Source organism: Gallinula chloropus (genome assembly GCF_964237585.1).
Source record: "Gallinula chloropus genome assembly, chromosome: 2".
NCBI classification, from domain to species: domain Eukaryota; kingdom Metazoa; phylum Chordata; class Aves; order Gruiformes; family Rallidae; genus Gallinula; species Gallinula chloropus.
In genome coordinates this window covers 34,646,664-34,668,286 of record NC_140086.1, presented here as the reverse complement: position 1 = coordinate 34,668,286, position 21,623 = coordinate 34,646,664, and the positions used below count along the sequence as shown (strand labels likewise).

Here is a 21,623-nt window from a genome sequence, read left to right as displayed (position 1 = left end):
TTTAAAAAAATGAAACCCTTTTTACTTCATTTTTAAACTAAGTAAATTTTAACTTCAAGTCATTAACCTCAAGACTATTTAAAAATGGCCAAAGAATTTAAAGACTCGCTCAGACTGAAATGTAGTTGTGACTACAATATCCATGTCGGTATTCCTTGACCTTTTAGGGTATTCCTAGTGGCTCTAACAAAAGCAGCATAACAGGGTATCTCTGGTTTATCTTTATAGTGCTCTTGAAAACGAGTTACTAACAGCACTGACCAGAGTGCTTACAGATAGGATTTCAGACAATCGCTTTGCAATGCACTTCAGCTTTATCGTTCAAAGCCAACCTAGTCATAAACATCCCCACATTAAACACAATAAATTGTGCCAAAGTACATGATATGAAGAAACGCCAGCTAATCTATCAACACATTGACAAATGTCAGCCTGTCTATCAAGTGTTGATCAAGCCCAGAGTAAAATTTCATTTGTCAGAACTGAACTTCTCCACGGGCAGACTGCATAGTCTATGTTACTAGTTTTTGTCCAGAAAAATCTCTTCCAAGTTGTATTTACGTTGGCAATCAGGTTTAGAGGAGAGTTTCAGCCCTCTAAACGCACCACGAGTTAATACGTCAAATAAAAAGGACCCACCAATCTGTCAGTGGGATTTTTCCATGAAAGACCACAACCACTTCTTGATCAAAACAAAGCTGAAGCAGCGGCCGCTGATGGGAATGCTAAGTACATTGTTCTTGCATCATTTGTTATGGTGCTCTAGATTTATTCTCAGTTACAGATGATTTTGGCAGAAGGGTTCTTCAGGCTGCAGCTGAACAAAAAGCAACTTCTTCTCTCAGGTTTAATTTTTTTTTTTTTCCTCTTTGTGGCAACTTGTTTTGAACAAAGAACTGATAGTAGAGGCAACTACCAGCTGGAACTACCAAGAGATGATGTGTTCCACTTTAGTATCATGTCAGTGGCTTGCCAATCCTTTTCCCCTAAAATATTTGTAAAAACATTGGAAATATTTATGAAATTTATAAAACAGCTCCTTAAACATCTGCTTAATGCCCTTTCCTTCAAATATTAAAGACCTCCACATTTCAGGGTCTTTTTCTGTGGATACAAGGGAGAGGTTGAGGAAGAGGTGAAAGATAGGATAACTGCTATCTTCTCAGTTTCTATGTTACAAAATTTAAACAACCACTACTCTAAAGATTAAATACAGACTTTACATAACCAATCACAACAATGGAAATAAACCATAACTGAAACCATATAAAATCCGTATCAGGTCAAGTGACAGTACATTAAGAATAACCTTATATGTTATACAGAAGATAATATACACAGATTGTAACAGTTACATTTCCCCTTAGGAGCCACTGTCAGTGGGATCACAGTCTTACTGTACAGACAGGTGACTTCAATATTTGTAATTATTAACAGGGAAAATTTAGGTTATAAAAGGAAAATGTATCAAGTACACCCTTATGCATGTCTACACTATGAATTAAATTAAAAGCATTCTCCTACATACTCCACTTTCAACCTACCGGGAATATCGCTGTCAGGATACAAACCCTAGGGAGGGCACTTCTAAGCTAGTTAGCTTAACTATGCTAAAGGGCAGCTATCATACAAAGGAGATTAAGTTCAGATGTTTAGAAACTTTAAGAGAGTTAGAAACCCTAAACAGCTACTCGTAGTTACCTACAATTACCTTTTAGAGAGCATTAGACTGAACTCCGGTGTTTTCTACGGTCTTTGCATTAAAAGAAAGATCTACCACACCTAAAGGATAAGGCATAGCCATCTACTAATTGGCATATTTGTTTATTTGTCTCAGTTTGTGAAAAGGTCCTTATTTGTGTAAGCAGCAAAACAAACTTCAACTGAATGATTGCTATATGCAAAAGGACTGAAGGCAATTGCCTCTGCAGTGAACTTTACAGTTCTCAACAGCACACACGCAACATGCTATCTGAAAAAAGTTACTAACTGAACTACATGTATTAAATACTGAAAAAAGTTTTACATTTTTTTATTATAATTTATTTTATTTAACAATCTAAGAAGTTTGCAGCCATCAGAAGTTCCAGTGCAATTTCAGGTGCAATTGGGAATTCAGGAATCTCCGTAGAGCTGTTGGTATAGCGGACCTTGTAGGTGAAATACATGCATACTTTGGATAGGACATGGGATGGGATCTCTCTAAAATTCACCTCATTTGTTTCATTTTCTGCAAACTGTCCTGTAGAAAAAAAAACAAAACACCAAACCAGAAGTCAGAATTTCAATTCACTGCAAAACGAAACGCTTTACCACACAAATCTATTTGGAATGTGCTGCAAGTCCCATATTCCCAGGTATTATTCTTCAGTGTAAAGCAGGATGTGCCACATTCAGAACCCTCAAGAGTATTAAGATCCCCTGCATTACAAATTGTTTATTTTGGCTACAGCTGATTTAATAATATTCTACAACTACAATAACAATACATTAATAATAATTCTACATTACAATGTTGAATTATAATACTAACAATAATTCTACAACTACATTAATAATACTAAACAACTACATCAGAAACTTAGGTTTCGTGCTGATGCTTGCTTGTAGCTGCTTTAAAACTGTCACACACTCAGCTGTAAAGGGCACAGTTCGCAGGAAAAGTTTTAAAAAATAGGTATCAATCCAATTAAATTATAAAAAAGTTTATAGATGTGCCACATTTGCATACACATGCTTATCCCTTTGCGATACTACTAACTTTGCATTTCTCAGACAGATTCAGGCAAATTTGACAGAGGGTTGAAACCACATTAATTTGATAATGTGTGAAAATAGGCAGGCATGGGGGACAGGAAGACCCTAGGTGTACACTGGAGGAAAGGTTACATACAGTATGAGTTTATCCCTACTAGATATTGCAGAATTTACCCAGAGTGCAAATCTCTAAACACACATACATTTGAAATTAGCTTTCTACAGTGCTTATAAGCATGAAACTGGAATGATATGAAGTCATCCTGGGGTTAGTCCCACAGCCTTGCTACTACTATCTTTGTCCACCTTTTTCCCATTTCCCCAGACTATAAACTCACTTAGCTGAAAGACAATGCAAAAAGCACTAACATATGCTCTGTGTTCATGGGAGACCCACTACTATGGGAATCCCTTCTAGCTACAGAGCAGGGCTATGTACTAATGTCTGCACACATCTGCAAGGACATTTCTGCATGCACTCAAGTCACAGTGGCTTGAATTCTAATACAGGAACAAATACAGTCAGAAGCGACAGGCGAAATGTTAGCACTGGACAATGCCACACTCTGAAATAGAGAGCACTTACACACCAGTGAAGTTATGATTTACTGAACACAACAAGAGTAATGTTCCTTGTGAACCTGTTTATCGTGCTAGTTTTATACAAAATATTCTTGAATGCTGACTCCTGTACAAAGTCCATTTTCTAGTCCTCTAAGTAGGCTACTTTGCCATTTACTCCTTCACATTGTTTGTGGAATAAATTCAGAGCAGATCTGGTAACTACTCTTCCTCTTAAATGCCTAGGAGGCTGAGGTGGAATGGGTCAGACAAAACAGGCCTGCTACATGTTTTCAAATGCAACCACTGCAATGACATTTAGAACATTAAATTGAGGTTTTTAATTCTGCAGCTTGCCCAACTATTACTATGTCATTAAAAAATATATGAAGCAAATGGATCTCACCAGAATCTAAAAGGGACTATGAGAATGACCATATTCAGAACAGAGCTCCAGGTAACCTACTCCTAACCATTCAAGTGGCCACAGGTAAACATATGAGATGAGGGTACAGAAGAGGGAAAGCACATGTGTCTAACCTCTCTCCGTTCGCTGCTCCAGCCTTTCAGTCTTGAAGAATTAGTTCAGATACTTCCTAGACTAGAGGTAGTCTTGAATACTCAGTAACACCTGAGGTCCTTCCCTTCTGTCAGTTTAGGTACCCTCCTCTCAAACCTATGCTAAGTGGTGTCATTAAGCTCAGCAACTCCTTTCCATAAGCTCTTGTGAATAGATTGTAGGCTAAATCCTAATAGGCAGCTAAGCAGCACATGGCCACGTGCTCACTTTGCCCCACAGTGGACAAGGGAATAGGAAAGGAAAGGTAAATGAAAGAAAATTCGTGGGTTCAGATAAACTGTTTAATAAGAGAAAGACAAATGGGAGAAGAGAAGGGAAGCAAAACAGCTGATGTAAAGGTAATCACTAACCACCTCCTGTGGGTAGGCTGATGCCCAGCCAAAAGATGGCTAACCTTCCCTAACCCTCTCCTTTCCCTTTTTACTTCTGAGCATAATGTTATACAGCATGCAGTATCTCTTGCACACTCCCCATCTATACATTGGGTGTGCAGAACAGTGAGACACAGAGAAAGCGCTGTGCAAGCACTGTTCAGCAACAGATAAAGCACTGGTGTGTTTTTGGCATGGCTTCTGTCACAAGTCTAGGACACAGACCAGCTACGAAGAAAACGAACTCCATCCCAGCCAGACCCAGTGCAGAACACTAAAAATTCCACCGTGGAGGTGGCCATGAAAAACTATAAACTCTTGTTTGTTTTTGTAGCAATGACACCATAAAATCACCAGCTGTCCAAAAGCAAAGTCCAATTACATGTCTGGTAGCACCATACCCTAGAGGAGGACTGTTCCACCGGAAACAGGAACTGGGCAGGATCTGGAAAAGCTGTCATTTATTCCAACTTTCAATCACTGCATGACAGAAAGTCAAACTGTCCAAAAGTGAAAACTAAAGGACATGAAAGTCTAGATCTTTTGTACGTACCTGGTCCACTCAACATAGCTTTTATTGTTCCTGATGTTAATGCATGCTCTCTTTTTACAATGAACTCATGGCCATCGGAGGATATTAACTTCACATACATAGCATCTGGGCCCTCACACCCACCGTATGTTTTCTCTTCTCCATCTACAATGGAAAACAGATTAACACTTTCAGAACACAATGCTAAGGCAGCGAGCTGCCGTCTTTTCTATGTATGACTAGGTTTGCAGATTGAAGAACCCAATGCAAGCAGAAATAAGATGAAAGCATTTTACATATTTGAAGATTACTTCTCTGAAGCACAATGTGTTTTAAAGTAAGAATTTTTGAAAAATATTTTTTTGACATCTCATCTATCACCAAATTCTGACACTATTTCTGAAATCTACTTAGGGATGAAATTTCCCTTTAGACATTCTCAAGTGAATCAAACATGCTACTACTTCTCTGCATAAGGCTATTACCATGTGTATCATACCAGTACTCAGTGAAAGTTACCTAAATACTTATCTAATATTTAAAAATACAGACTGCAAGGAAAAAACACTTCCTGAAGTACATTAAAGAAAAACAGCAGCCAGTATACCTGTATTGGTCCTCCCCCACTGCCCAGCCAGACACTGAACCATACAGCGTTAGCACAAGCCATGTTAAGACCTTCAGTGGAGAATGGGGAAAATGCAAAAGTGTTAAACCCAAGGAAACTTGGAAATTCTGCCCACAGCAGTTTTGACAGTGTTTTTTTGCATTTCCCTTCTCCCTTGTGTCTCACTATATGCCTGCTCTCTACCTTGTTTCTCTAGAAGCTCTTAACTGCCTTCCCTTTTGGTTTGTTCATTTCTTCTCTCCTAACAGTGCCATTTTTAAAAGCTAAAAAAAGAGCATTCCTGTTGCCACCACTGCACTGTTCACTCTGTGCAGTCTTAACACTTCCCCTGTCCCACACTCGTCTATTTAGGCAGCACACTCTGGGGCAGGAACCACTGACTACTTTGTGCCTGGATAGTGCCAAGCATGCTACCAGCCCCAGAGCACTAAGGAGACTGTAGTTGGTCTTCCTGTGTTCCTGTAAGCTCTTAAGTTATAAAGACTGCAGTAATATTACAGTATTTTTGAAAAAAATTAGTGTAAAGAAACTCCTCACCCCATTAACTATACAATTACTATCAAATTCAAGCTGGCAAGCTAATACCTTCTTTCAAATACCGTATTTTCTAAGGGACTATTAATATACTAAGTTTTACTAGGGTTCCATTACAGAAAAATTTGAATTTGACATTACAGTTGATTTTCAGTACAGTAATAATCTTGACAGAAAGTTAAAAATAAAGTCCTGGAAGTTCTTCCAGCTTGGAAAAGTGTAAAAGAAAGGTTCTATATACTTACAGAAAGAAATATACTGTCAGTATTTCAACAATGACTTTAATTAACAAACACTTTAAACAGTACATAGTGAAATTTTCTTGTACATTACCTAGAAGTTTACTACTATAAAAGCCTAAGGGCATCCTATTTTAGCATGCACATTTTCAGGCCTATGATTATTACACAAGTGGAATTTGTTAGATAGATGCACAATGAACAAATCTTTTGACAAGCAGTTCCTTAAGAAAATCCTCCTAAAAACATCTGTAGGAAGTTCCATTAATATCTGAGGCTACAAAAAAAAAGCTTGTGACAAGATCAACATATAAAGTCTTATAATCCACCTCCTCCATCAATGTAAGATAGAAAATGCTTCAACTGTAAGAAATAAAAACTCCAAGATTAACTTACCCATTCTGTTATTAAAAAAATTGTTTCTTTTCAACAGCAGCTTTTGCAATAGGAGCGTCTGAAAAAACAGAAGTGGCAATATTTTCAGTCAGTAGCACAATTTCTTAAATCCACTTTAGTTATTAGCCTTTATTTTATCATAAACACTCTTCAGAAAAGAATGTCATGATACACAGCATGCAATGTTGATGTTGATTTTTAAAACATTGTTTTGAAACTTATCTTTGCTCTCCAGAGATCCCTACTGTATTCAACAATCTCTAAATTTTAGATTACTTTGTAAAGAAGTTGTTCCCCTAAGCTTTTTAAAGGCCCTTGACTATAAAACCAGAGTTATTTCAAGAGACTTACAGCTTTTATCATTATGGATACTTTCCATGCAAAGGTATCGGGGAGGCAAGGAAAGCAAGCTTTACCACACTGCAAGGCTCTTAAGAGACTGAAGGGCTTGTCCAAAGAGAAAGAAAAAAAGTCAACAGTTCACTGTGCTGTGAATAACAGGGGAGTGGTGGTGCTGCCATTCAGAAGAAACCAGACAAGCTGGAGAAAGGGATCAGCAGAAAACCTGTGAAGTTAAAACCCCTAAGCCTTGGGAAGAATCACCTCAGGCACCATAACCAGCTCAGCCTCAACCAGCTAGAAAGCAGCTTCGCAGAAGGAGACCTGGGGTGGCTGGTGGACACCAAGTTAAAAACAAGGCAGCAATGTGCCTTTGCAGCAGAAGTGGTCAACAGCACCCTGGGCTGTATTAGGTGTGCTGCCTGCAGGTTGGGGCAGGTGATCCTGCCCCTCAACTCAGCACTGGTGGGACACATCTGCAGTGCTGGGTCCATCTCTGGGCTCCCCAGTACATGCCAGAGAGAACCAAGTTTGCAACGGGCCACAAAGATGACCAAGGGACTGGAGCACCTGTCATACTAGATGCTGAGAGCTGTGGGGTTGTTTAGGCTGGAGAAGGCTCAGCGATTAATCTAATCAGTGTGTACTAAATACCTGACCTCCAACCTGTCCTTCCCAGAAGGCTGACCGTGCCTGGTACGGCCACCAATGTCACCTAGATAATCTACTTCAGGCATTTAATGTAGTTATTCACATGGTGAGCTAACCGGGTGCTTTCATAGCTTATGAACTGACATGCAGCTCATGGCATAGGCATTTTGCCACATAAATGATTCCAAAGACTTAAGAAGAATGGAAGCACTTATTTACGGAACAAACCCAGTATGCTCAGATACAACATGTATTTCTTTATGCTGAACTGCGTCTCCACTGTGGGAAGGAAAACTTTGGAAGAGAAATTCCACCCACCCACCTGATGTCCTAAAATTGCTTTAACGTCAACAACTACTCTTCAAACATTAACCCAGTACAAATCAATGAACTACTGTTGTGTGCCCACAGGTTCAGGAAAACAGCACCAGCAATTCTAGGTGGTTTCTCGATGACATTCAGGGTCAGGGCACCAAAGAGATCATTAAGAACCCTGACAATTCATGCTGTTGCTTCCAAAAGCAACAAGAAACAGCAGAGGCATGAACCACAACTACTCACTGCTGGAGTAGTAGAAGGACCCCAGAGTGGGAGGTGTGAATAAAAACGACCAGAGACCACTTTCCCCCATCCTCTGCCTCCTATGTTTCTTGTAAAAACTTAACAAAAAAATACATAAGGAAGCTGAGGTGAAGTGCTGAAAATTTGGAGGAAGTTTTACAGAGGTCTCTGCATCTCTTCAGAAGATGCAGCTCTTTCCTGTTGCTGATAACTTCACTTCTCAACAGCACTTCAGTGTTGATTTCTTGCATCTCCCTTTTCTGTAACTACAAATACGAAACAGTCTGAATGTTCCCTCAAGCTTTCACAAGAAGGCTCTTTGTTATGTACACCTAATCAAACCACGCATGTATAACCAACGGTTTTCAAGTGTTTGTGGAGAATTAAGCAAAAAGCACCTTCCACTTACATTGTTGCTGTTGTCAAAAGTTATCCTGAATTGTATTTTCCTTCCTTACTGGTTTAGGGAACATCTTCACCTGTACTCTTGCAGGTGAAAAGTTCTTGTATGTAAGACACATTCAAGAATGCCCTTTGAGAGTTAATTTGCAAACGCTGTCACAGAGATACCTTAATAGCGAGTCTGTATCTGCCATGCTCAGTAATTCCAGGAACTCACCCAAAGAAGTTACATTTGGGTGCTGGGGCAGTCACAGCAAAAAAACAATTGGGTCTTTCACCCTACTTCCATAGTTTTTGTAAATGTAAAGCAAGCATCTTACTAGATGCTCAGGACCCGAAATGCTACTTTGCATTACTTCGCAGAAGAGGATCACTTGTGCTACCTCTTTCTTTAGCTACAAAAACTTTCCCTGCGCTCCAAAGAGAGTAGTGAAACTGCTTATTATTTATAAACAACAGTAATAAAAAACCCCAAACAAACAAAAAAAAGCAACAAACAAACTGAACACGTAGAAGAAGTGATACCACTTTGTGGTTGTACTGATGACGACAAAAAGTGCCTCGGTCTCCAACACAAATAATGCCACTGAACACAGGAATAGAGACGTGCTGGTTAGGGGAAATGCAAATACTGTAACACCTTCCAAGGTAAAAGTGCAACCTGAGGAGGCTAATACACTGAAGCTGGGAAACTGAAAAATGTCTACACCAGAACTTTATAGAGCTGCCCCCCAAAATTGCAACAGACACTTTAATAAAAAAACAAATGAAATGTGCTATCATATGATTAGAGGGAAAAAAACAAAACCCACAACAAGGAACAAAACAGTAGCTAACACTAAAGAAGCAAAAATTCATCAGGCTCAGTCCTGAATTCAACAGTATTAAAAAGGAAAACAGCACAACAATGCAGTAAGCATTAGCAGGTTTGGGACACACTGGACTAATACAATACCTAAAAAATGAATCAGTTGTTTCCTTGTAAAAAGGAAATGTAAGCAAGATACAATCTGGACTCAGTGAATCATCTGAGGTGAAATACATTTGATAAGAAGATAATCTTAAAATGAGAAAGAAACTTTCTACAAGAGTACAGTATTATGTTACAAACATGGAACAATTGGACCAAAAAGAACTATTATTTCCTCCAAAAATTATATTGAACTTTTATTGGTTTTTTTAAACAATTGTGCCAGAAAAGAATAGGCAGATTCAGCTGAGACAGAGGTAGAAAGCACTGCAACAAAAGGGGAACAGTGTATCATGTAAGTGACCAGTCTTAACTAAGAGCATACTCGAAGCTACATGAAATGAAATCATATGAAAAGCAAGATTCCTGCACGCTGGGACTGATAACAACCTTCTTCCATGTAGTCAGCATTTGTTATTTGGGAGCAAAGTCATTCTGTGGTCAGAGACAAACTGATGCAGCTCTGTTGGGGGCAAAAAATCCAAAAGAGAAAAGGGGGAAAGAGGCAAACAGGCCCCAGGGACTTGTTTGCAGCAGAGCTATGGAAATATGAACACGGTTGCAGGAGCAAGAACTTCTCTGGAATACCACACACGATTCTGAATTCCTGTTTTCAAGAAACGTTCTAATTACAAGAACTACAGAAGGAACCTACTGATACAACCAAAGAATCCAGTGTATAAAAGAAAAATAGCCTTGCTTACTCAGCTTAGCAAAATAAAATTCTAATGAAGATAAATGTAACTTAATAAAAGGATAAACATCAAAGAGGGAGAAATATACCAATATTATTCCTGGGTTTAAGTCCAAGAAATTGACATAAGCTAAAAAGAGAACAAAATTCATACTGCTTGTCCAGAATTTGTTTGGATCCAAATATAGAACAGAGCTAAGACTCTATTACCAAAAGTAAAAGATGCAGGACCCACCCCCACCCCCGCTTTTAAGACATCATACGTTCCATTATACGATGCATATGACATGTAAACAAGGGATACAGCCTGTTTTCACTAAGTTATCTATTCTGATATAATAATATGACCTTTCAAAAAAAAATTTTAAAAAGATAATCTGAAATTAGATTACTATTAGAGTACAGATTTACTCCTAACAAGATATGGACAGAGAGTCAGAAAAATCAGAGTCCATCCAACAAAAAGGAAGGTAAGAAAAGTAAGAAACTTGGGTAACCTGAAGAACCTAATAAAGCAATAACCACCTGTTAGCATCTATTGGTTCCTCTTCTGGATCAAGAAGTGTCCAGTGAGTTATGACACTTTATGAAGGTTAGACCACACTGCAGGTCAAAATTATTATTCTGTGAAAAGCATCATCTTCCCAACAACCACTCTGAAGTTACCTGAGACACTACTATTAAGAGGATCTTGTGCAAGTCACAGCTTATTTTTCAGTCAACTCTATTACTGGTTCAAAAATAAGTGTAATCACCAGAAGACATGCACTAAAAAAATGGCACAGAAAGCATGCACTATTTTTGTTGGCAATCTTGGTTTGTTATTTAATATCCCCCAAAAGCAGAAAAATATGCACATAAAGAAATTACACAGATAAAGGATGTAAAAAAATCCCTGCCACAACCAAGTTATCGCTTGTGTATATAGTAAAAGGAGTGTGGAGGGAAATTTTCTGCACAAAAATGTTTTTCAGTTGACAACTGCATGCACATGGGTATTAAAGAACAGGTTAGAAACAGGAAAGGCAAGTGACCTGGTATATTCTCTTAGTAGAAATTATTTTCTTACAGTGTATTTTCCAATATACTATTTATTGAAAAATATGTCCCTATGGCGTTCTTTTTTTCATTTCAGAAGGAAAATATAAATTCCTTATGCGAAGACAACATGAGAAAAGAGACTTGGTGAGATTTCTTAAGTTGCCTGGTAACTACCTATATTTTAATTCCTTTTCCACATTTTATAGCTGTCCCTGTCTGACTTCAGCAAGACCACAACAATGGAGCAGTAGAGAAGATAACGATCCAAGTTTTCTGAACACGTGAAGAACCGCTAATTTTTGTTGAAGGACATTCATGATTCCATTTCCCCTTCAAGAAGCTTACGTGGCATTACCAACTAGGTAGCTCGGCTCCCTGCCTTTAACCTAAAAAAATAAGCACATATATTCTCCTGCCTCGCCTTCTTAAAACATGAGCAAAGCCTTTATTCATTAATAGAAATATTACATTAAAAGGACATGTCACTTCTTAATCAATGAGGGAGAGTACAACTAAACCCAGCTTATTTGGCACAAAAACCTTCCAACCAGTCTAAAAAGGAAGCTCTTGCTGCCAAAAGCACAAAAGTCTCTTAGATATTACAGAACTGAAAATTTTCACAGGTTGCTAGAATATTTACACTTATGAGGCAGCATACAGCAGAGTGTCATAAAACATGGCAATTCACCCACACAAGGCAAGTGTTTTTGTTATTCCACTTAGGACCCCAAGAAGAAATGCTATGGTAATAGTGAGTTTAGTTTGACCTCTTTCCTGCCTCTCTTGGACATCAAATAAAAGGAAAAAAAAAAACAAAACCCACCAAAGCATGCGAATGACCCTCCCTCCTCACTCCCAGAGCTGTGTGCTCATCTCCCAAAGCTTTCTAGACTTTCCAGAATATTTCCCTTGCATATTGTGTATGTCAGTGAGACCCGAAAGGGCTTGATGGACATAGGCTAATTGAACTGAACACATGCAATCCCTGTACGGATTCCAGAACCCAAACATTACATACTGGTTAGCACAAGAAAATCAAACAGTTCAAGCACTCAGATTCTTTGATCCAACAGAAAACTCTTTTAAAACCCAGATTCAGGTCTAAGGAAACACACACATGGCTTTTGTATACTTCATCTGGTGACATGTCTGTATTTGACAATACCCATTTTTGGAACACGTGGGGCAAATAACACAAGCACCTTCATGATTCCCAGGGTAGTTTAGAAGCCAACTGTGACATGTTCTGAGTGTCATTTATATACTACCGAGAGCTCAGCAGTAAACAAAGGTGCATTAAAACACATCTTTTAAAACAACAGCTTCCTACTGTTTAATCCTAAATTCTAGTCCTATTCTAGATCCTATACACTGACTTGTTGAAAAATACCACTCTTCAGTTTAGTGCTCATCGTTCAGTACCCAGAAGAAAATATTTAATGTAATAAGGATTGAAGCATATTTGGGGGAAAAAAAAAAAAACAAAAACAAAAACCAAGGGAAAACTGGTACAGCATGATTTCCATTCCGCTGATTCACTATTCCATGCTCACAGATGCTAAAATTCAAACTTTCAGGGGGAGGCTGAAATGTGCCAGGGAAGTATGCTCCAGGGGAATGCCACTTAAGATAAACAGGAGATGAGAGAGGGTACCATGCATGGAGTTCAAAGACCTCACACAAGCTCTTTTTCTATCTAAGGAAGCTTTCCTTTTCAGTAGTTCCCAAGAAAGTTAAAAGACCAACCTAAACACAAAATGCCCTAAGAACTGCTTTCTTCCTAACTTCCAATAAAAGCCCTCTACTGCACACCTCTTGCCATTAAGGGAGAAAAAGCTGCTAGCATGCTGCAAAATTGTATAGGCCATGGATTTCTGACTTACCCTTATAAGCATTCATCAAAAACTATTGTTATGCAAACTATCCATAATGAAGATAATTAAATTCGGCACCTTTCTAGGTGCAAGAAAATGTGTCAAATCATATGAAAATTCAATTATTTAAATCTGACAAAACTCAAACCTTTATGACAAAACTTCAGGGTTTCTTATATTATACACTGAGAATTGCTAAGTATACATTTGAAAGACACTCATTTGTCCCCACACAGAGCATAAGGGACAGAAGAAAGAATATAAATGTATCAGAAAAAGAAATACAGGTTTGGGAGACAGAAGAAGGTGGTGGTACCTCAGTGAATCAACTGGTTCTCCTCACTCTAGCAATATTAAGTCTTCACATCAAGACTACATGAAACTACCTAAATCTGTTAAATGTCCATTCTGGTATAAGAAAGAAATGCCAAATTACTTTTCTCTGATATAACAAGAAAAAAAGAAAAGCTAAAACACTCCAAGTTTCTGAATACTGTGTTAAAGATTCCAATGTTAGTGAGAAACGTTAGTGTGAATTTTATTGATGCGACATAAACACATTAAAATTCTGATCTCAAGGTATAAGATGCAAGCTATGTGTGCAAAGATCATAGCCAATATATTGTAGAAAAAACTAATTAGTACTTACTCCCCTTCTAAGTAACTCTCTGTTTAACAAATATTACTTTTCTCTCCCAACATTCTTTATCCTTATTACAGAAAAAGGAAGAAATTTGGAGCACAGAAGGGATGAAGTGATTCTGTCCCTCTGCTCTGCTCTTATGAGACCCCACCTGGAGTACTGTGTCCAGCTCCGGGACCCCGAACACAAGAAGGACACGGAGCTGTTGGATGGAGTCCAGAGGAGGCCATGAAGAAGATCAGAGGGCTGGAGCACATCTCCTATGAAGACAGGCTGAGAGAGTTGGGCTTGTTCAGCCTGATGAGAAGGCTCCTTATAGCAGCCTTCCAGCACCTAAAGTGTCACATGGGAAAGCTGGAGAGGGGCTGTTACAGGGGCATGCAGTGATAGGACAAGGGCCTTAAGCTGGAAGAGGATGATATACTAGGAAAAAAAATTCTCTGTGAGGGTGGTGAGGGACGGGGACATGTTCCCAGAGAAGCTGTCGCTGCCCTCTCCCTGTCAGTGTTCAAGGCTGGGTTGGATGGGGCTTCGGGCAGCCTGGTTCAGTGGAGGGTGTCCCTGCCTATGGCAGGGGGTTGTAACTAAATGGTCTCTGAAGTACCTTCCAACCCAAACCAACCTGTGGTTCTGTGACTGATCAGAAGTAAGGACACAAAGTGGTTTTGAGCCTAAAGGTCTGTCACTTGTGTATTTATGTTTTTCTGGCCTGCTTCCAAATTTAACTTCTGGAAGTGATCTTCAGCAAACCAAAGTAAACAAATGGCCAATAAGTACCTCATTCTGCCTACAGTGCAAGCCTTAACTCACAAATCCACAGTAAACAAGTTTAACAAAGTTCCTCCATGTAGTATTACACAATGTAAGATTAAGGTAGCTCTCACAGCTAGCTACTAGCATCACCCCTTTTTCCTTTTCATAAACTCATGGCATTCCTTTCTAAAGCCATCAATAATTTACCAATGCTCCGGTTCCTTTATCTCAAAGCAGAATCTCCAAGGAACACGTGGTACTCGAATGCTTATTTTCCTTCCTACACTCAAAAGTCCTACACCCTTTTCTGTCAGCCTTGTTTTGCTTGTATTCACTAACCACTACAGCTAAAGCACTCTATCACCAGCGCTTCTCACCTTGGTATAACAACCCCTGGGGGCGCATCCTAAATTCTTTAGGCCTTAGTTTTCCCCCTCTCTCTAGGGCCTGGCGTGGGAAGAGAGCGGATGTCATTTGTAGTGAAAAAAAAAAAAGTTTAAGAGCTTTATTTAACTATAACACCGCTCCGGAAAGCCACTTTCCCGGCGGCGCCTGGATTTCAAGGAGACCGCTTCACTCCCGCACGCAGAGGAGAGAAACGCGCCCTTCGCCACCGTCCCGGCAGGGAAACCCCGACCTGGCACAGACCCCCTCCGCACAGCCCCCGACAGCTGCCCGCGCTCCGCCGGCCCGCTCACGACTCCCACCCCGCGGCCCGGCTCCCGCCCGGCCCCCACCCCCAGGAACGGGGCGAGCGCGGCGCAGAGGCCGAGGCCCGCTCCCCTCCGAGGGGCAGGCCCCGGGGGCTCCCCCTTCCCTGCTTCCTGCCCGCCTCGCCACCTCCCCCCTCCCTCCCCAGGCGGCGGCGAGGCCCTCCCGCCCCCAGCGGAGCCGGTCCCCGCCGACCCCTCGGCCACTCACTCGTCACCGCCGCTCCTTCCGCCCCGCTCGCAGGGCCCCCGCGGTGTCGGGCCAGCTGCCTCCCAAGCACTTCCGGCAAGACCAGAGGGCCCTTCCGCCGCGTCCCGCCGTTGGAAGGCGTGCTGAGCCCGGCTCCCGGCATGCTGCGCGGCGCGGGGCATGCCGGGGCGCGTAGTTCCTGGGGGCCGGAGCCGAGCCGCCATGTTAGAAGCGCCGCGGGGGAGATGTTAAAACGGGGCTGCCTGGGCGGCGCGCCCTGCCTCGGGGCGGGCCGCAGCCCAGGTGCCCGAGGGCTCGCCCGCTTCGGCGGCTCCAAGTCTGAAACTCGCTGGCCGCGGGTCCCAGCTGTGCGGGCGTGCGCTCCCGGCCTCGCCCCCGCCCGGCCGTCCCCAGGAACGCCCTGCCAGCGGCACCCCTGGGCGTCCGGCCGAGAGACCCGCACCGCCCGCGGCGCCGGGGTGCCGCATCGCCGGGCGGAGGCGCGCTAGAGCCCGCCGGCCCTTTCCTGCCGGCGGAACCAAAGTGCGAGGCCGCGTTTGCGGCCGGGATTGCCTCCCGCGGCACCGCCCCGCGCTCTCCCCTCGCCGGCAGCTGCGGAGCGCGGGCCGACATGCTGCTGCTGCTGCGGGCGGCTGGCTGCCGGCGCGCCGCCCTCCCGGCCTCCGCCGCCGCCGCCTGGCTGCGGGGCGCCGCTCACCGCGGGCCCCCGCCCGCCTGTCGCCATCGGGCGGCCCCCGCCGCCGCAGTCGCCGGGGCTCGGCAGGTTGTGTGTGGGGTGACGGCGGGGGAGGGGGGACAGGGACGCGGCCCCGCTCCCTGAGAGGAGCTGGCCGGGGGTGGGAGAGGGGATGGCAGCCCTGGGGTTCGCGGCTTTTTCCTTGGCAGAAACGTGACAGGGAGAGAAATGAGAGTCTCCTCGGGGCACGTCAAACGGGCACCGGGCGAGGACTGCGAATGGCGCCCTGCGGAGCCGCGTGTAGGGGCATTGCAAGCTTCATCCTCCTCGGGGGCTTGCACGTATCTAGCGGTGACGGAAGAGAGGACTGTTCATTAATCGATCAGTGTGCTAGTTGAAGTTTGTAGTGTCCTTTTTGTAGCATGACCTAGCCTTGGTCCCACATTTAAGATGCCGTGAATAGGTGCAGGGGCTAGGAGAGGCACGTGTATATATACATACTGTAGATTGGCACTGATGTTTGACCACGCATTGTTTTCGTGTTTCAGGCGACATCTCTTCTAGGAACGGCTGTTCGTAGCCTCAGCACATCTCCCCCTCATGAACACCCAGAGCATGGAAGACTAGTTTATAAAGGGAATTTGGCAAAGGCAGTGTTAGGTATGTAACTTGAAGTGATGTCTATTGCTTTTTTCATTATTATTTTATTTAACAGTGTCAAGTAACTTTAAAATCCAGCATAGTAAAAGTGAATGTTCTCCTTTCCAACTCTGCTAAGACCAGAGTCTTCTGTACAGCCTCCCCCCCCCCCAAAAAAAAGGTGTTGGTACTTGTTTTCTGCTTCTACACTTAGATGTGTGGGGAGTCCTGTCGGTGCTGTGCATCTCCGCAACTCCTCAGCCTCCTCCTGTTTCTCTTGAAGCCTTTGGAGAGGGCTACCCAGCAGCAAACAAAGACCAGGATTCTGAATGCTTTCAAATGTTACCGAAAGGTTGCTGAAGTAGATACTATGATGAAGCATGTTATCTGTAATGAGACATTGTTCATCTTTCTTTGACTGGCTAATATCAGAGAGATGTAGTAGAAAGTAATTCACTGGATGTTTTCCGATACTTTTTTTTTGGAAACATGTCTTACAGAAGGAGGAGGTATGCCTTAGCATGCTGTTATCACAGCATCTTAGAGACTGGTTCTCATGGTGGCTTAAAGACTGTGGATGATCCACAACACTGGCTGCTGTCTTTCAAACTTCACATGAGATGCCTGAGGAGTACTTATTAATATTGAATAACCTAGGTTTTTCAGGTTATGTATGGTGGGGGACCAGCAGGCTTCTTTGTAGTGCACGCTGAGCATCAAGATTAGTTGCTGATGAAGAGAGAAATTCCCAGTTGTATCTGTGATGTTTACCATTATGCTGGTCCACCACTGGAGCCAGGGTTCTTTTTAAATCAGTTTCCTGTCTGTGAAGTAAAAGTTTGTTAGGTGTGCATAATCACTAGCGGCTGACTTAATCAGAGAAGCTACCAGCTTTGATAAACCTAATATGAACATAGAACAAACCAGAACAGTGACAAGAAGACAGGGTTGAACTTCCAATGGTTTCTTTATGAGCTTTAAAAAATAAAAGTGAATTTTTAATAACTTCAGCTGTTCATGTAATGCTGTCAACATATAGTAGCAGAACATACGTAATTATAGAGATGATTTTCCTCATAAGCACTGTTTTTGTGTTGTGTCGTGCAGGTGTGAAGTTTTTCTCTTACTCCACCAGCATCTTCAACCTGTTCATGATGCCCTACATCATGCTCAAAACCGGTATCGGATTTGAAAGCCTGTTTGCACAAGCTGCCTTTTATGGGCTGATTGGGTTTTTTACATTTGTAACACCAGTGACTTTGCACGTCCTTACGAAGGGCTACGTGATTCGACTCTATTACAAAGACGAAGTGGACACCTATACAGCCATTACATACAATGCCGTCTTGGCAGAAAAAGCGACTGTTTTCCACCGGGAAGACGTAAAGATTCCAGACATCACCAAGATGTTCACAACATTTTATGCTAAAACCAAATCAATGCTTGTTAATCCAACGCTTTTCCCAAATCCTCAGGATTTTCACCATCTCATGGGTTATGACAAATCCCTTTATTTTAACTTAGAGGAGGAGGAAGAAGCTGATAAAAGGAAATAATTTGAAGATAATGAATGTCACTATCATTGTCTGTAGTGTGGCTATGTGTGTGATAGAATGTATAATTCCCTTACACTTAATCTTGAGTATCAGAGAGCTAGAGTTCCCTAAATGTACTTTGGAATGTATTAAAAAACTCTTTTTCTTTTTTTTTTTTTTAAACATTGTATATAAAGTGAGGAATTTCTTCAGAGTTAATGGCACAAAACAGTAAAAATATACGGTTACTTAGTTCTGTCTTGTGCTTGTTTGTTCTTGGCTTGGTTTTGTTAGCTGTCCAGGAGAACTGTAAAATGTGTGGGCTCTGCAGGATCTCTCCATCTCCATTTTAAAAGGAACCTCTCATATATATATATATATGTATAAAAAAATCATCAGTACTCATTGCCTGTCAAGTACATAGTTAAGCTTTTAAGCCTAAAAGATTAATTGTACTTGACACAAAAAGACAGGGTTTTTCCTCAGTGCTGCTGGTGGTACAGAGGGAGTGGAGACGACTTTCCCTTTGCTTTGTGAGGGCAGCAGTAGCCTGTAGGAGTCTTCAGAAAGCTGATGGATACTGCTGCTAGTGGGAGAGGAGCTGTGTTGTAAAATGCTCACTAGCAGCTACTAACTGGTTCCTTAGGCTAGAGGTGGCCACAGAGATGGAGAACGAGAAACCTCTCTCTTGAGCAGTGGGGAAGCACCTTAGCGTTAAGATTTGCTCTGTGAATATCCCATTGGAAATGTGCTGTATTTGCGCCAACTTAAAGCAAATACCAGCAGTGAGTGGTTGGGATGGACTCTCAGAAGCAAGAGGGAACATCCTGTAGAGTGCTGTTTAGACCTTGTGCCTTTAGAAAGCATACCTCCTGATTTTTAGCACTGCAAAGAAAGCTGTGTTTATCTTGAGTAAAAAAAGGTTTAGATCTTTTTGTGTTCCTAGGCTGGTTAAATTAGTTCTGTGCTCTGAGTATGTGGAAATCGGTTTTGCATGTTTTTAGCCTGAGGAAAGGTTTATAATGTAAACCAACAGATACTTGTTTTCACATAACGAAGGGCCTGAATATTTTGAGGCTTTTTAAAAAAAATCACCGAATTAAAAAAAGAGCAAAATTCAATTTAGTAATTTGTATTAGCGGTTCACTTCACAATAAATCTGATGCTTGCCACTCATTAAGTCATCTTGATACTGCAAATAAATCCAAAAATAATTACAGCTACCTTTACAGATGTTTTTTAAATTCTAGCCCATGGATTTAAAAATCTGTCGTCTCAGACTATCACTTCGGTTTCCTGTCAGAGGATGATGCTATAGTTCATATTAAAACATCAGTGTTTCTAATTTTTGTTGTTCTGAATGTTGAAACTGCTCTCAGTGTACTTGCTGAGTAATTAAAAAGCAAATCATTCCATACAGGTATTTTTGAGGCAGTTGTTGCCACAGCTAAAATTTTAAAAGCCTGATCTAACCCCTATAGACCAGTATTACTTCATAGGTAACAATAATATAAAATACTAAAGATGTAAGGAGAGTAACAAGAAATCCTGATCACCTGGTTGTACTATCTGTCTTTATTGAATTTGTGTTTTACACCTAATTAAAAATAATCTTTCTATTCTTTCAATTTCTAGTGCATTCACTCTCTTTGTTTTGTGCTTGTGGATAAAGTTAACTTCAACTTTAGATGGCAGGTACAGGGAGAACAGGCAAGAGAAGGTAACAGAGAGGCCCATCTTTAGATGGCAGGTACAGGGAGAACAGGCAAGAGAAGGTAACAGAGAGGCCCCAAAATCGTATTTATGTATCCCTTGAACTCTATCAACTGCAGAAAAATTTCACTGTTAAATTTGAGATTTGGCTGGTTGGGATTTAACCAGCAGTATAGAGGTTTCCTTGGCTAAGTTTGTCCAAAAAAGCAAGGAAGTTAAACTTCATTTCTTCGGTTTATCTTCTGGAAGTGAAATACAACTTGAGTTGATAGAGGGTTTTCTGACCCATAGATGATTTAAAAAGAACTAATTAAAAAAATCTGGATTTCTACAAGAGATTATTTTCAGAATACTTTTCTGAATTTCCAATGTACAGCTTGAAATTAATGATAATTCTGTAGATTTGTTTTAATAGTACTTCTATATTAAAGAAAGGGAAGGCCAAATGTAGTAGAGATGCACAATATTCTACCTGCTTCTACCTTGTTCACTACTAACTTGGTGAACACGGTTTGGGAGGTGACAAGAGTTGTGAGCCTTAAATTCATACTGCTTGTTCTGGTTGCCAAATAATGATGGCTATGGCTCCATCCTCTTTAGCATTTCCACCTCTGCCTGTCCTTGTGCACCAATCACAGGATTCTCTGGTGGGGCTTTTCTGCAATTTTTACTTGCGGTATGTGATTTAGATCCCTGGAGCTTGTTGAGAGCAGGAGAGACTAGTATCCAAACTACTGTAGATTGTTCTTCATGTGAGAAACAAAATAAAGCAAAGGAAACATCCAAGAAGATGTCTAAATGCATTTCTGTTTTGCTTTGGGTTCTAGACAATCTACTTTAGTATTTCATAGTGCCCAGAGTGCATTTCCAAGTGGGTAACTGAAATGTGTGTAAACCAAAACAGGCCCTCTTGTTGCTAACAAATCCTGCAAGAGAATTGACTGCAGCATGGTTTAATAGATGGCTCTCAAATAATTCCCAGTGCCTGGGAAGGTGTCCTCCACATCCTTCCAAATCCTATTAATTTTCTGAACTGCTATTCCAGTTTATGTTTCTTCCAGTTTTGTAGTCTTGGTGAAAACCGGTTCTGATTGCTGAAGTGTTGCTACCTGATAACCTTTTCATCCATGGAATTCACGGGTGTTTCTTCGGGTGTAGGTAACTTGTGTACGGCTTGGAAGAAAGAATTCATTTACAGGACCTATAGAATGTGGTTGTACACGTGGAGATTCTGAAGGAAATACTGGTGTAGTGATAAATATGTGATATGCAAGCTGCCTTATTTGCAAGGCCACACTGATGAAGCTCCTGCAGCCTCCCAGTGCCAACTGACCGCTCCTCCCTAGGACCCCCCCTCCCCAGGTCTCTCATCTTGCCCTGGTTCTGCTTTCACTCAACCTGGTGTGAAGAGTGAGAATGCATGAAATGACTCCAGGCTCTTTCCTAGGCATTTGCTTCCTATCCCTTTCTGGCTTTAAGAGCTTCCACAAAAGGTCCTAGATGACTGCTTTTTCTTTTAGGAAAACAGACAGGATACAGGGAAATTTTTCTTGACAGTCCTTGACTATGTTATTTTCTTGCCAGTGTCCCACTCCTTTTTTCTCAAGTTTTTG

General features: G+C 41.5%; 2 protein-coding genes across 2 annotated transcripts; one reads left to right on the top strand and one right to left on the bottom strand.

The window, feature by feature from the left end:
• Nucleotides 1-1,810: 1,810 nt before the first annotated feature.
• Nucleotides 1,811-15,532, bottom strand: ELOC (elongin C). The gene is made up of 4 exons (XM_084279778.1): nt 15,448-15,532; nt 6,599-6,656; nt 4,823-4,966; nt 1,811-2,242 (listed from the first exon to the last, which is right to left on the bottom strand). The coding sequence occupies exons 2-4, from the start codon at nt 6,600-6,602 to the stop codon at nt 2,052-2,054; spliced, it is 339 nt and encodes a 112-aa protein (XP_084135904.1). The 5' UTR covers nt 6,603-6,656; nt 15,448-15,532; the 3' UTR covers nt 1,811-2,051.
• Nucleotides 15,533-16,057: 525 nt separating this feature from the next.
• Nucleotides 16,058-19,919, top strand: TMEM70 (transmembrane protein 70; the record flags this gene model as incomplete). Its single annotated transcript, XM_084280099.1, has 3 exons — nt 16,058-16,210; nt 16,672-16,783; nt 17,870-19,919. 3 exons carry the CDS (start codon nt 16,058-16,060, stop codon nt 18,316-18,318), a joined length of 714 nt encoding a protein of 237 aa, XP_084136225.1. The 3' UTR covers nt 18,319-19,919.
• Between the last annotated feature and the right edge of the window lie 1,704 nt (nt 19,920-21,623).

Coding starts and splice junctions, on each gene's coding strand:
- ELOC (XM_084279778.1), bottom strand. Junction 2,243..4,822: donor AGCTATGTTGAGTGGACCAG/GTACGTACAAAA, acceptor TTTTTTCTACAG/GACAGTTTGCAGAAAATGAA.